Source organism: Melospiza georgiana, chromosome 9, assembly GCF_028018845.1.
Source record: "Melospiza georgiana isolate bMelGeo1 chromosome 9, bMelGeo1.pri, whole genome shotgun sequence".
NCBI classification, from domain to species: Eukaryota; Metazoa; Chordata; class Aves; order Passeriformes; family Passerellidae; genus Melospiza; species Melospiza georgiana.
The window spans coordinates 10,117,225-10,131,949 of NC_080438.1; the positions used below are offsets into that span (position 1 = coordinate 10,117,225).

The window sequence follows — 14,725 nt, forward strand, 5'->3', positions numbered from 1 at the left end:
CAGTGGCATCAAATGCCCCAATGCTAATACAGAGGAAATGTGCAGAAAGAGTAACAAATCAGAGAAATGAGAGCCAATGAAAATAATTTCCTTTCAAATTTCATTAGACTTTGTATCACTGGCGACATTGCAGATGTCTCAAAGCCGAAAAGTTTGCCTCAAAAACAGATATAATTTTGTACACAGGGAAGTGAATAGACTTTTTTCAGACATACTGGCCCATTTCCTACTTCTCTTGCAAGGTTTAAATCAAGTATTACTATACCTGTTAAAAGGGAAAAACTGCAGCAAAACCTCCAACCCTTATGAGAAGTTAAGTTTTGCTTTGAAAAAATCAAGTACATCTGATTCAAGGTAATTGTCAATTACAGTTTTCTCTTTTTTAAATTACTGGAGTGCCTTTTACAGAGGGTTTCTACAAATGAGGAAAAAAGTTATTGGAAAAAAGTTATTTGATTATTAACCTTACTGGGGAAACTGATCAGCTTTTGTACTTTTCCCCCATCATTGGTTCTTAAGGCTTTTCTGTGTAGGCAATTATCCTTCCCTGCACTGAAGGAGGGTGGACTTTCAGGAACCTGGAAACCAGTAGTATTCTGGAATTCAGTATTTTTTATCTACTTAAACCCAGTGCTGTTGCAAAGCAGAAGTTGGTGGAACAGGACTCACCACAAGTCTGGTATTTTTTGTTGCCGTCACTTTTATTTCTCCCAATATAGCAAGAAGGAGTTTGTGTCACTTGCAGCTGATGTATACTCAGTTAATATCGAATGTCTCGCAGATTGACTATCACAACTCAAATACAAAATGAGCAAGTCTGACATGCTTTTAAATCTGGCAGGGCCCAAGGCTCAGAGCAGTGCTGCTCAGAGCACAAGGGCCAGTCCTCCTCCCGCTCCTGCTCCGGGAGCGCTTCCCGTGCCCGCTGCGGAACCGCAGTGCCCGGGCCCCGCCGTGCCCCACGGCACGAACACGCTGCGATGAGCACTGCCCGTCTCACCGCACGTACAGCCCCGGTCATTTCCAGAGCAGCTGCCCGGGCACAGCCGGACCGGGCCCGCCGGCACAGACCGCAGCCAGGCCGGGCGGACGCGGCGCCTCCGGCCGGGCGGAGGGAGCGGTACGAGGCGGGGCCGGGAGGCCGCCCCGCCCCATCCTCGGGGATGCCGGGATGTTTACGGGCCTGGCAGGAGCGGCGGGGGGCGGAGAGCAGGTCGGGGCTGCCGCCGGTGCCTGCGCCGCCCGTCAGGAGCCCCGCTAGGCGCCCGCTGCCAGCGCCGGCGCGGCCCCGGGCTCGAGGCGCCGGGGAGGAGCGGGGGCCGGTCTCGGTCTCCCGCGCCAGGAGCAGGCGGAGCCAGGCTGCTCGGTGAGCGGGGCTGCGGCGGGTTCGGGGGGTTCCGGAGCCGGGGGGTCCCGGGGGTCTGGGCGGCCGAGCCGGCTCTGCCGGGGCGCTCCCCCCGCCGCGGGGTTTGCCGGTGGTCCCGCCTCCCGCCGCCGTTCATTGGCCGCGGGGCTGCGGCGCGCGGCGCCATTGGCCGCGGCGGCTGCCGCTCCGCCCGCCGCACGGGGAGGGAGCGGCGCGGGGCCGGAGCGAGAAAGTTTGTGCGCGGCGCTGGGGCGGGACGGCAGCGGGCTGTGCCGCGTCCGGGGCACCGGCACCTGCCCCGCGGCTGGAGGGGCGCCGAGCCGCCGTGTGCCGGCCGGGCAAGCGGCGCCCTGAGCGCTCCGGTGGCGTCTCGCCCCGTGGCGGCTGCCGCGCCGCCTCCGCTGAAGGAGCGGGCGGCCGGGGACCCTGCCCGGCGGCCTCGCCACCTCCGCCCCAGCCTGCCTGCGGCCCCAGCCTGCCTGCGGCCCGGCCGGTCCCCGTGCCTCTGCCGCGCCGGGCTCCTTGTGTGCCTGCCGCCGGCGGAGCTGCTTTCCTTGGTGTTCCTCGTCACTTTCACCCGGTTTCCTCCAGGCTCCCGTGCCCTCCTCTCGCTTGGGGCTGGGTGTCGGGCAGATGCTCCCGGGACAGCCCAGCCTGGGGGTGCCACACGGCAGCGGTGACAACAGCGCTGTCACCGGCTGTGAGGGGGGGCAGCCCCGTCCCGGCGGCCTCTGTCCCGAGAGGGCCTGGGGAGAGCTGCGGCCTGGTGGGACACGCTGGAAGTGAGGCATTCTCCGTATGGGAATGAGCGTCCTCTCCTTCGGCTTACCGAGCATCCCGGCTCGGCTGTCCCGGTACCGGCCCCGCGTTCCTTTCAGTGTTCGTGTGAGCTGATCCTGCGTGGTTGTAGGGTTCAGAACGCAGTTCTTGGAGTGCAGTATGCTTTGGTTTGCTCTGCATTTTTTGAGGGGCGTTTTTGGAGGGTACTGGTAAAACAACTTAAGATAATCACCGTACTTCTAATAAAATATGGTGAGGGGACGTGTGTTCTTCATTAATCACACAAATATTTAATTCTTGATATTAGAGAAAAGCTTTCTAAATGTTTTTTTCCCTCCTTGCACCAACTGAATGGTAACTTTTGTCACCTTTTGAAGTGATAGAGGTATTTTTTCGGATTGCAATAGTGGCATCACTTCTCAGGAAAGGTCACATGTGCACAGTAATTTTGTGGAATGTACTGGATGTATTTCCTGTATAAAGTCGTATGACAAGCCTGAGATGCAGGAATTGCATAAGATACACAGTTTGGATTATTAGATTGGACAGTTAGATTCACAGATTGGCTAAATCAGGAAGAATGAGATTTAAAAGTTTTTTTTTGTTTTTTCCTAGGCAGTTTAGGAGAGAACTCAAGTGTTGCAGTGCTGTAGAAATGTCTGTTTAAACTACAGACTTGCACTGTCTTGAGAGAGATGAAATGCAGTGGAAAACAGTCATTAGTTCATGGAAAACTTACGCAGAGGAAGGAAAACTGTGGTTGAAAGAGGGAAACTTACAAGCAAGTCCGGCAGCTTTAAAGTAAGAACTTAAAACCATGTTTGTTATTTTTAAATGTTTTGGTACTAAGAATAATACTGAGAGCACTTATTCTTTAATTTCAAAATACTAAGATACTATATTCAGAAATGCCTGATGTTTGAGTAGATGGCATGTCAGAGCACACTTAGAAGTTGTTCACTGTAAGGATGGAGATACTGCCTTTATCATAGATATTTTTATTCGGCATACTAGTTAATCATTGCAGTAAAAAAAATAAATTGAGATAAAGGAATTTTATTCAACCAAAAATCTTTTTTTGTTGGACTTATCACAGCATCTTCCAGGGTCTACACAAATTAGATTAGTAGATTCCCATCCTCACCATGGAAGTTTGTTTCAAAAGAAGGAAAAAATCAAACATTTTAGAGTTCATTGGAAGGCCTGTGTACAAATTAGAAAGTCAGATGAAAAACAGAGTCAGGCAGGAAGTCAGTTGCTCATTTTACTGTGATCTGTGGTATCTGCTGCATTTTAAGACAGAGCCATATGAACCCCTCTATAAGCTCAGTTGCACAAAACATAGTCCTGTGTATTTGTGCACAGAGACATTTGCTGAGGCAGTTTGTTCATAAATTCATAAATTACCCATGTGTAATAAACTTTAGTGCAATACTCTCTGCCTTTATACTGATGCTAAATTCAGCTTATCACTATCACTGCCTTGCTGCCTTCTGAAGTTTGACATTGTTCCAAACATCTGTGCTGGATGCTTGGTTGAGTTCACCTTACATCGGAAAGTCCCCTAGGAAAAGTCCAACTGCACTAACTTCTTCTCTACCTCCAAGGGGTTTTTTTGGTGATTTGGTGTTTATCTGAAAATCCCTTCTGATTTAGGATTTAGGAGATGATGAGATTATCCTGTGAAGGTTAATACTATGGATAGTTTTAGGAGTTAACTGACTAATTTCCAGAGAATTTGTTCAGTTTATCTGCATTCCATGTGCTTTGCAAATGAGATGAAAATAACTGACCAAAATACCAAAGTGGTGATACGGGCTGATATGGACAGGCTTTAGAGCACTGATTTGCTGTATTTATCACCATTTCACTTCCCTAGCCACATGGGAAGGAGCAAAACCCTAGACTGAAGTACATAATCCCACATTTTGTTTCCCTAATAAGTATTAAAGTGATTCTTCCTGTCACATTAGTTTAAAAAGCTTCAGAGAAGCAATGCTGTGAAAATGAGTTGCTTTTTTGGTGAACAGACTCTTGTGCATTTGTCTCAGGCATGTAAAACAAATCTGTGATTCAGCTGTGATTTTTGTAGCTAGAAAATGTGCAGTATTTCAAGTGCCATTGTAACCTGTTGGGCATATAACACTCATTTATGCAAGGGAATTTGTTATAAAATTTTAAACAACACATTAAAAAGAGGAATTTGTAGGAAAATACTGTGAACAATCATGTTAAAACCTGATTGCATGTGGTTAATCTCGTGATATTAGTGACTTTTGTATTGGATTATAGTGACAAAGTAAATAGACTGTTTGCATCATGTGGCATTTGGGAGTCTGCATTCAAGCCTCTTCAAGCTGCTTGGAATGATTTATAGCAAAGTTATTGCTGTCTTATTTAATAGCTGTGTTTATGTTGGACCAGATGAATTATTTTACAATGTCATAAAAGTTCATGTAGAGCTTGTAGATTAGATTGTTGCTGAAGCCTTTGGGAGATATTTGAATTAGGTGCTGTGAAGTATTGATGAACCCCTCTTTCTCAGTTAATATCAATTTTCTGTAGTTAGAGAACAGAGCTTGCAAAATTACTGATTCCTTGATTGCAGAAAGGCGAAAGTATAACAGGTGAACTAAAAGTAACTTCTAAAAATAAGTAAAAAACTTGTGGTGGGAAAACACATAGCCTCCTGCCCTGTAGAGGCCCTTCTTCTGTACCCTTTTTGTCCTCATCTGAGAGCAAATCCAAAAAAGGAGTTGTCTTTGCAGCAGTGAACTTCCAGTCCTTGCCCTGACTGAGATTCAGAACTGTGTGTTGGGTATGTGGGCAGTGTGTGAGCTTTGCAGGGACCTGCAGGACCTGAGGAGCAGCCTGCAGACAGTGTCCCATGTACTGCTGGTCATTGAGGGTGCTCCACAGCCACACGTGGATCCTGCAGCTTTTACACAGTGGTGCTTTGATGTGAAACATAGAAGCAGCTGCAGACTGGAGTGTTGGCTTGTCTCTGAAGTGAGTGTGCTGGCTGCTGCCTGCCTTGCTTCTGGACCCAGGGATCCTGGCTCACTCACTGCTTTCAGGAGTCAAGGGTAATGCTGCTCAGAGGTTCACAGGAAGCCTGTTAAACCTGGCTGGTGTTTCTTTTCTGATTCTTTATAATGCTTCATTCATTTTCTCATCTTTGGGGTAGCAGATTTTAAACTAGATATTACAGATCAATTTTTTCAGCTTGAGAACGTGCATCTAATGCCTGCAGTAGGATGTCTTGCACTGCTTTCTAAGATAATGAGAGATTTTTGAGGAGTGTGTGGAATTTATTGCTAAATGTGTTCTACTCCACCTGTAGCAACATGGACATTGTCAGCCAGAGTTGTTGCATGTTTGTCTCCACCCAGTCTTCTAATTGGGATGTATTTTCCCTGTGCTTAGCCATAGTGGGTTTATCTGACAGTGCTTTCACTCTTTTCATTGTCTTGTGTTTTTAACTCTAGTGTGAAGATCACCTGTTTACACTTTTAGTAAAATCTCTTCAGCATCTCTTTATGAATAATTTGCTTTTATAGGTGTGTTTAAAGTTGTGCCCTCATTAAGGCTTCCTCTCTTGTGCGTGAGAGCTGTGAAGTTTTGTACCTGTAAGGGTTTATAAATCATGTTTTAGCTTCCTTTATCTGAACATTTTAGTTTTGGGGATTTTTTCTCCTTTCAGTTTCTTTTCCTTTTTCCAGTTTAACTTGTTATTCTTACTTATGTTCCTTCTGTTTATTTTGTTTCCTAGTTCTACTTTCCTATACAGTATTTTGTTGACAAAACACTTGGCTTGGTGTTGTGAATTTCCTTCTCTGTGTGAATTGCCTTCTCTCTGTTGTGGTCCTTGCCTTGCTGTTACAGCTTTTTGAAGTGCTTGTTCACCTCCCTACTGAGGACAAAGCACAGTAAAATGTGGTGAGCTAGCTTATTAGCACACTGTTGCCAGAAGGAAGATGTTCTGTTACTTCTGTAGTCCCTTTCCTACATCTCCCATCCCTGAACTTCCCCTGGTGCTGGTTCTGCTCTCTGCTTGCAGAGCAGAAGTCCAGCTGCACCAGGGAGTTGGATCAGCTTGACAACGGGGCCTGAGAGTTCACAGTGGCGATGTGGGATTGTGTGGCAGAGAAAGTGAGAGAAAGAAAGATCTTTGGTGTCACTGAGCTGTTAGACTGACTTGTGTAATTTCATGTTACAGATGTAATTTGGCAGTAGATTCAGCTGATCCAAGTTAGCTGGGGCTAGAGCAGTCCTGTATCTTCCTCTCTGTCTTTTGCCATCACAGTCCTGTCCTTGTCTCTGCAATGGTACCATTCTGGGAACTGAACTGGGAAAAAGTCACTTTGTCAAGGGTAGTTTTCAGCGATTTTCACTTTGCTTACCAGGAGTCTGGGTAGCCACAGCAGCCCTACTGGAAGGAAGAGGGTTTAGGAGTCATGGCTGAAGGCAGGGAAGGGGCAGCATCACATCATCTGTTCACCCTTAGAGCTGCTTAGCCTGCTGTGGTGTGGGCTGAGGCTTTGATTCTAGATGGTTTCATGGTTAAACACAGTGCATTGTTCCCTGCAATACTTCTCACTGTGACATTATCATCTACCTATGCCCTTTATAATTGGCTATTGAGTATGAAGAAATGGGTTATCAAATTTCTTTCAGGCCAATAGAAACTAAATGAAGAATGTAGAAGCTTGCTGCTCAAGCACTTTCAGTTCCTGTTTCTTATTCAGCTCATGAGAAGTAACAAACAAGCAGTTCAATAAGGGGCAAGTCAGTGCATGTATAACCCTTTGGGAGCACCTTGCATGATAAGCAATTTACTTGAGTGACACAACTGAAATGGAGAGGGAGAAGTAAACAAACTAACTTTTTAAATTGTGCAAATGAAGAGGAATGGAAGCACACTTGTGAAGCAGGAGAGCTTTGACTTTCATCTTCTAATCAGACCGCACTGACAGAGCAAACTCTTAGTAGCTGGGGAATGACAGTGAATGGCATGTGTGTTTTCAGGGTTGGAGTGAAAATAAACCTGGTAGGTTGGGCCAAATGGATGAGAAGATTGTGTACAAACTCTTAGTATATTCCCTTACTTTCTTCCAAAAGGGTTATTTGTGTATGGCTGCTCCTGCTCTTGCTAAAACCCAGCTTTTACCCCAGATTAACTGTCCATGTGTTTTTTGAGTGCTTTGACTGGACTGCCCATGAGTAGGGAATTTGGATATAAATTTGCTGAAAAATGCAGCATTTTCAATTAGGTAGTTAATATCTACCTGAAGATTAACAAGTGCTGGGAATTTGAATTGTTCAGATTCAAGGCTGTCCCTACAGAGGGGACTCGGCATCCTGTGGAGAGTATTGATCTGAGTTTTAGAAACTGCTTCTAAAATTAAAACTAATCCTTCTTGAATATAGATGTATATGGATCCAAGCTGAATCACTTTCAGTACATTAAAGTTGCATATACAGCTTCTCTCCGATGTGGATGCTTCTGCAGAGAATTTGACAAATCCTATGTGTTTTCCACATTTTAGAAGATATTTTGGGTTTTTTGGACAATGTGAAGCAAGTATTTACTATTAGCCGACAGTGGTAAAAATGAAATATTCTATGTACATACACAGGTATAGGTACATAATCTGTGTACAGATGTGTGCACATATATGCATATTAAGATATATATATGTTTATATATATGTATGTGTACTAGTAGGGATATGTGACATTTTATTGTGATAATGGTGAACTTGGTCTTCCAGTACTGAGTCTGCCTTGTCCCTTGTCAGTTAGTCTTGGCAGACTGACTTCAAGTGGGTGTCAGCTTAAATGCATTTTGCATTATTAATGCATACCTATAAAAATATATGTAAATATATAAACATTACAAACTGCAGCCTGCTCCTGAGTTGCCAGCAGTGAGTGGGTGCTGAAGAGTGTTGATCAGTGTTGATGACCTGACAAAATGTGGGCTTGACCACCAAGCAGGTTCTCTCCAGTGGCCAAGTTTTTGCGTTTAAGAGGTAGAGAATGACTTAAGACAGTCTGCCTTACAAAGCAGTTCTGTGGCTGCTTTTTACCCTGAAGTGCCACGCTGTTACTGCTGGGTGTGAAGTTTGTCTCCCCTGCCAGGTCTGTGGCTGTGGCACTGGGAGGTTGTGTCAGTGTCACTGCAGGTGACAGAGAGCAGGGCTGGCACGCCTGGGCTCCCTGGCACACCCTGCTGGATTAGCACTGCTGCGGTAGGCACAGGAATTGGGGGGCAGCTGCTCAGGAAGGCACTTGGAAATCTAAACCCGTGTTTCCACAGCACTGCTTTTTTTTTAGGTTCAACCAGAGGCACTGTTTGAATGTTCTACCTATGTTTAAATCGTGCTTTTGGGTAGCTGAGACAAGATGTGATACAAGCAAATGGGAATATTTCTTTAGCTTGTGTTCTTACATGGAAACATAGAATTGATATATGTTGTTGGGTTCCCCCCCACCCCTCAGCTGAGGCTGATCCTTATCTTTAAATTCAGTAAAGATAGATGAGAAGTTTGTTGATCTAAAATTTTTCATTTTAGATCCATGTTAGATTGCAGAATCTAATGTTACACAAAATTTACAAGAAAATTATTTACAAAAAATAGTTGTTCCTGAAGAGCCTTGTCTCTAACTTAACTAAAGTAATGGTTATAGTAAAACCTGAAAATATCTGCCTTAATTGGTGGTGTAATCCAGAAGTAAACACAGTACATTCCATTCTTTGAGAACAGCCAAATTGACTGTGTCCCTGATCAGCACATCCTGAACCAGTGTAACTCTGTGTTAGCAATTATGTGCAGTAGTTACAGCTATGTTTTGCAGAAAAAAAGAAGGCTGAGCTTCTCAGATTCTCAGCAGAACTGTAACATTCTGAGCATTCATTTAAGTATATGCTCTTTTCCTAAAGTATAGCTGTTTCTGCTTTGACATTGATTACTGTATGTTCTCACTTAAGATGCGAAATTGACAAACAAGTGCATAGCAAGTAGCTAATGGAAACCATGTATATTGAGACTATTAATGATGTTTTCTACAGGAAAACGTATTTTTTTGTTGTTGAAGAACTGCCATCTGTTAAAGCAACAACATTTTTGCCCAGATACCATGTGAATTCAGTGTGAATGCTTTATGGACTTGGAGCTATGAAACTAGTTCTTAAAAAGCATGTTTCATGTGATTAAGAAGTGCATTTCATCTTTTTCTCTGATCACATTTTTAAAGACATAGTTGCTAGACTTAAGTCACAAGAATTTCAAGTTTTTCCTATTTTTTTTTAAATATTATTTTAGGATACATTTGAGTGAAATGGAAGTGATGACCTCTGGCTCCTGTTGAGGAGTGGCTCCTCTGCTCTGCTTGCCCTGACAGCCATGGGTAGTCAGTCCTGCCTTTCCTCTGGCTGGAAAGCACCTGGAAAGCTGAGTGCTGCCTGTGGGATGGGAGCTCGGGTGTGGGAGTGAGCTCTGCCTCTTGGGCTGCTTTATATCTGTGTGATCTTGAGATGTGTGGGCAGAGAGCCAGAGCTCTGACAGGTGGCCACTGGGGAAGTGAATGAGGACAGCCAGGCCTGTTTGTGAAGGAAGGAAAAGGTGTTACTCCCATTTCAGGCACTTGGGGTTTGATGGTCTGACCTACAGGTGAGGGCTCCTTTTCTGCCTTGTGGAGTAAGAGGAGTTGCTGTGCCCTTGTGATTTCCAATGAAAAATTGGTTTATTGTCTGTATCACCAGGAACTTCATTCTGCATCCTTTATGAGTAGGTGCCAGCTACTGTTTTGATGAGCTGAAAAGTCAAAGATTTAAAATATTAGTAATTAATCAGAAGTATTAACTATAATTGTAAAGTGTTATCAGCCATAACCAGAGTATAAAATTTAGTGTATATGCCTGTGTTCCTGTGATCCATGTTCTGTGCCGGTTGTCCAAATCCAAGTGATCTTCATCATCAAAATGGTGAACATCATGTTTGCAAGATGAATGATTAAGAAAGTTCCTTTTTTTGGCAAAGGATATGGTGAAGGCAAGGAATCCTTTCCCCCGTGTGATTGGAGTAAGAGTATTGAAAAACATGAGTTGCATTTGGATGTTTTGGGGATGCTGTTATTGACTTGCCTCACCTGTTGCTTCATTTCTGTGAACCTTTATCAGTGTGATGGATTGATGGATTTGCAGAAGGTGGTCACTGTGGACAGAAATAGATGTGTCTTCTAATTGCATTTCAATTTTAAACAGGTATCCCCTTTATCTTTGAATCAATTACAGGTAATACAGAACAGCAGGAAGCCCCAAGCTGTGTGCTTTGTGTGGATCTATGATGGATGGGAAGGCAAAGCCTAAGGAGACCTTTGGTTGCTCTGAGTGTGGCTGTGGTTTGGTGTCAGGAATTGCTGATGGAGCTGGGATGGCATGTGGGTGACTGCTTTCAATGGGCCAGGGAGAGCAGATCACTAATGATTTGTTTGTGTATGCTGTCCACTGCTTACTGCACAAGGGCAGCTCATGAGAAGCTGCAGAGCTGCCTGGTGCCTCTTTTGTCTGTTGGTGATCTTACCACAACAATACTGTAAGAGTGGCAGCAGTGCAGCGAGCACAAGCCATTCATTAGTTTCTTGAATATTTTGGAATTTCCTTTGAGAAGCTTTTCCAAGGTTTTCTGTTGAGAGTTATTTGTAACCCTTTGAATAATCTAGAGGAATTACTGGGAAGATTTGCGTGTGTTTAAAGCTGTAGGAATCTGTGTAGAGTGTAAATAGCTTTGTATGTGGAAGAACATAGGTTTAGCAGAATAAATGTATTACAGGAAATTTCCTCATGTTAAACATTTAATGGTGTCAGAAAACATTTTCTGTGTCTGTCTGTAGAACATTCAGAATTTGGAGCAGGGAATAAGAAAACAATAAATTAAAAAGCAAGGATAATATCCTTGTCAGACACATGATTCTTCTTCTTCTGAAGGCCTTGGCAGGTTTGACCAGGTAATAGGCAGGGATACTTCATCTTTGTGTGATGAAGAAGTTGTTCAGGCCTTGCTTCTTACTTGTATGAAAGCTTATTTCATTGTTTGGCTTCGAAGCTGTAGTGAACTTTTGTGTTGTCTTCTTCTGAACAAAGCTTGCCCTTGAAGGCATCAGTAGCACAGGCTGCTGCACCTGCTCCCCCTCAGGGGTGCCTAAGAAAGGATGCACTTAGTTGAGGGGGAAAAAAAGTCTTATAAGCATTTGCATTTGTCTCTCCTGTTTTTACTGCTAGTGGTTCAGTGCATTTTGCAGCTCTTATTACTGGTCAAAGCCTTGTGTGTCTCTGTTGGGAATGTGGCAGGCATCTTTCCTCCCATCTTACTGATGGGAAATGAGAAGTTCACAGTATTCCAAAGGCCTCTTAACTAGCTTGTCAGAATGTACTGTGTACATGTTTAGCTTTTTTTTCTGTTTGGATGGAACTACTCTTGCATACTCCCTAAAACCCACAGCTAAATCAATGCAGTGCAGTATGTGTGCTGCAGTTTAACTCTGCTGCTGATCTGCTCTTTGCCCTGCTGCCTGTAGGTCAGACATCTACAGAGTTAAACACATGGTTGGTGCCCCTGAAGAGTAATGGGATGATGCAGCTTTTATCAGGCAGAGTCATTTGTCTGGTGCAAATAGTTTTAATTCACATTATTAATGATAAATTCAGGTGCCTATAGTGATTTTTAAAATTTCATAGAACAGCTAAGCATAAGAAAATCTCCTTCCCCAAACAGTGCAGAGCTAGTTAAATGTTCCTAAACTCAAGCATACAATTGAGAAGATTAATTCCTTTGTTCTTCTGCTGATGTTCATTAATCATAAATACTGGCTGAATTACAGTGTAATGACTGTATTTTTCTTTTCAGGACATAAGAGACATTGCTGCTTGATAGAATGGATGAACAATCACAAGGAATGCAGGGGCCTACTGCTCCACCATTTCAGCCACAGGTACATATATCTGGGGTTTTTTAACTGTAACTCATTTCTTAAATAGGGATAACATTGTTTCTCATGGTAACAATGAAACTGTGAACAGATAGAATGTATTCTCATGATCTTGAAATGAATTCTATATCAGTCCAGTAATGCATAGAAAACAGTTGGTTTTAATTTTTGCCTCCTGCTGTTTCACTGACTTTGGGAAGCTGAAGTTGTAGGGTGAGGAAGAAGCAAAGAGGAATACAGTTGTTTCCTTAAGAAATCTTGAGTTGTTAAACTCTATGCTTCAAAACTGTATCCAAAATACCCTATTTATTTCAGACTGTTGGCTTTACCTACATCTTCTTACAGCTCCTGACAGTGATACTGTATGGATTTCTGTCATTACATTGACAAAAATGTAATGGTTGAAACCAGGCATCAGGTTTCAATCTGCAACTTCCCTGGACCGCCTCCCTTTTGCTGTCACCCTCACGATGAAAAAAATCTTTCCTGATGTTCAGATGAAACCTTCAGTGTTTCAGCCTGTGCCCATCACCTCTGGTCCTGTCACAGGGCACTGCTGAAGGAAGCCTGACTCTGTATTTTAACATGTGTTTTTCAGGAATTTGAGCCCACTGATGAGATTCCCCCTGAATCTTCTCTTCTGTAGGCTGGATGTTGCTGTCAGCCTTTCCCCCTGTGATCCGTGCTGCTGAGCTCTGGTTGCTTTCTCCAGTATGTCTGTGTAGGGGTGGCCCAGAGCTGGATGCAGCACTCCAGGTGTGCTCGTGCCAGTGCTGAGCAGAGGGGAAGGATCATCTCCCTCCTCCTCCTGGCACCACTCTCCAAAAGCAGCCCAGGACATCCCTGTCCACCATGGAGTGCATTGCTGGCCCCTGTTTGTGTTGGTGTCCAGTGGGACCCCAGGGCTGGCCTGTGGGGCTGCTTTCCAGCAGGTCAGTGCCCAGTGTTCCTGCTGCATTTTGGGGTTATTGCCAACCATGTGCAGAGCTTCCCACTTCTCTGTGGTGAATTGTGTGAGGCTCCTGGCAGCCCTTTAGTGCAGCCTGTCAGGAGCCCCTGGGATGACATCATGACCCTCTGGTCCATCCAGTCCTCCCAGTTTGTGTCATCAGCAAACTTTCTGAAATCACACTTGGCCCCATTATCCAGATCATTAAAGATGGTGTTGATCAATACTGGACTGAACCCACTGTTGATTGCTGAGGTGCACTGCAGGCTGCAGTCCTCCAGCCACAGTAAGTGCTATCAGAAACTCAGTTGCTATTTGGAATGAAGTGCCTGAAAGCTCCATCAGAGTTTATCTATAAGTTAAAACACTCTACTCCCTTACATCACAAAGATGTTTTGTGAGTGCAGATAGTACTCCCAAACTGCTTCCACATTGTGAAAAGGTTATGGAGGAAGATAGAAAAATGTGGATTAGCAATCTGAGGCAGTAGACTCTTAAATTCCAGCACTTTTGTAAGAGTAGAATGAGAGCATTTTAACATCTAAATAGAGACAAGCATTAATCTCTTACTAGATCTGAAAAACCATAAACTGAAGGCAGCATATACATCCCTTACTTCTTGAGGTTTGTTTGGTTTTTTTTTTTTTTTTTGTTTGTGGTGTGTTTTTTGTGTTTGTTTTGGCATTCTCAAAGCTGAAGAACAGTGGCTTATTAAGTCTCTTCTTATATGGAAGCATCTCTTTGCTCAGCGTTGCTATTCTGCTCTGTTTCCTTGGTTGCCTGTATTCCCTTCAAAATGAGGACTCAGAGCCCTGTGCATTCAGTCTACACACAATGGACTTAAGTAGTGAAACATTTTGTTGTCTGTTTCATTCAGTTGCTTTTCCTAAAGATGTCTAACTTGCGTTTTGGTGGTAACTGACCAATCAGTTTAACTTTTCCTGGAAGTTTTTCCATGGTAAATGGAAATGGTTGTGTAAATCTTTTTCCTGTGTGGTAATAGCTAATGTAAAAGCAATGATTCACAGTCTTTGGGGTGGTATCTCCCACTAGTTTTGGACTGGTAACCTTGAGATACTAGCATTGAGTAGCAGGGTGAAAATCTAAGGGAATCTTCTGCAAGGCTTTGCAGCCATATTTTCAGCTGGATAAATTGGGAATCTAAAGAACCTTTATTGCAGCATTATATGCCTTGAATAGTGTAGTGTCCTTTGGGATTTCACTGATAACTTCTCCAAGAAAATAACTTTTCTGCTGCTGTTTCTCATCTTGGAGCTGGCTGTTAGTCTCCTTAATGTTCTCTCAACTGGAGTGAGCTTAGTTTTATAGCTTAGGAATCCTTACTGAAGGAACCTGGCTTAATATTTCTAGAAATGTGTGGTGTGATTTCTTCAACAAAAAAGCCCAGTTAGGAAAAGCCCGTCTGACTCCACTCTTAACTGCTTGTTGGACTCTCTAAATTGTTTCAATCCAACTGTTTGTTTGGTTTTGCTTTTGAACTGAATCTGTAAGTAATCAAAAAGAAATGATCAAGTTGATTTTGAGTTTTATTTTAACAATCCAGATGAATTTTTGGCTGGATATAGTGCACTGGCATACAGTGCACTGGCAATACTGGGGAGGTTGCAGTGAGAGAG

The 14,725-nt window shown here is 43.8% G+C and overlaps 1 protein-coding gene across 4 annotated transcripts in view; it reads left to right on the plus strand.

The window, feature by feature from the left end:
• The first annotated feature begins 1,283 nt into the window (after positions 1-1,283).
• Positions 1,284-14,725, plus strand: part of NEK7 (NIMA related kinase 7) — a 62,159-nt gene continuing 48,717 nt past the window's right edge. For 3 of the 4 annotated variants that reach the window (XR_009114827.1, XM_058030364.1, XM_058030366.1), the window contains exons 1-2: positions 1,284-1,366; positions 12,058-12,142. Coding sequence is in view for 3 of the 4 variants with exons in the window: in XM_058030364.1 (XP_057886347.1) it covers positions 12,086-12,142 (57 nt within the window). In the remaining variant the exon portion in view is untranslated. Of the gene's footprint in view, positions 1,367-2,882; positions 2,948-12,057; positions 12,143-14,725 lie in introns of those variants that run through there. The other variant, XM_058030365.1, reaches the window with a different exon arrangement.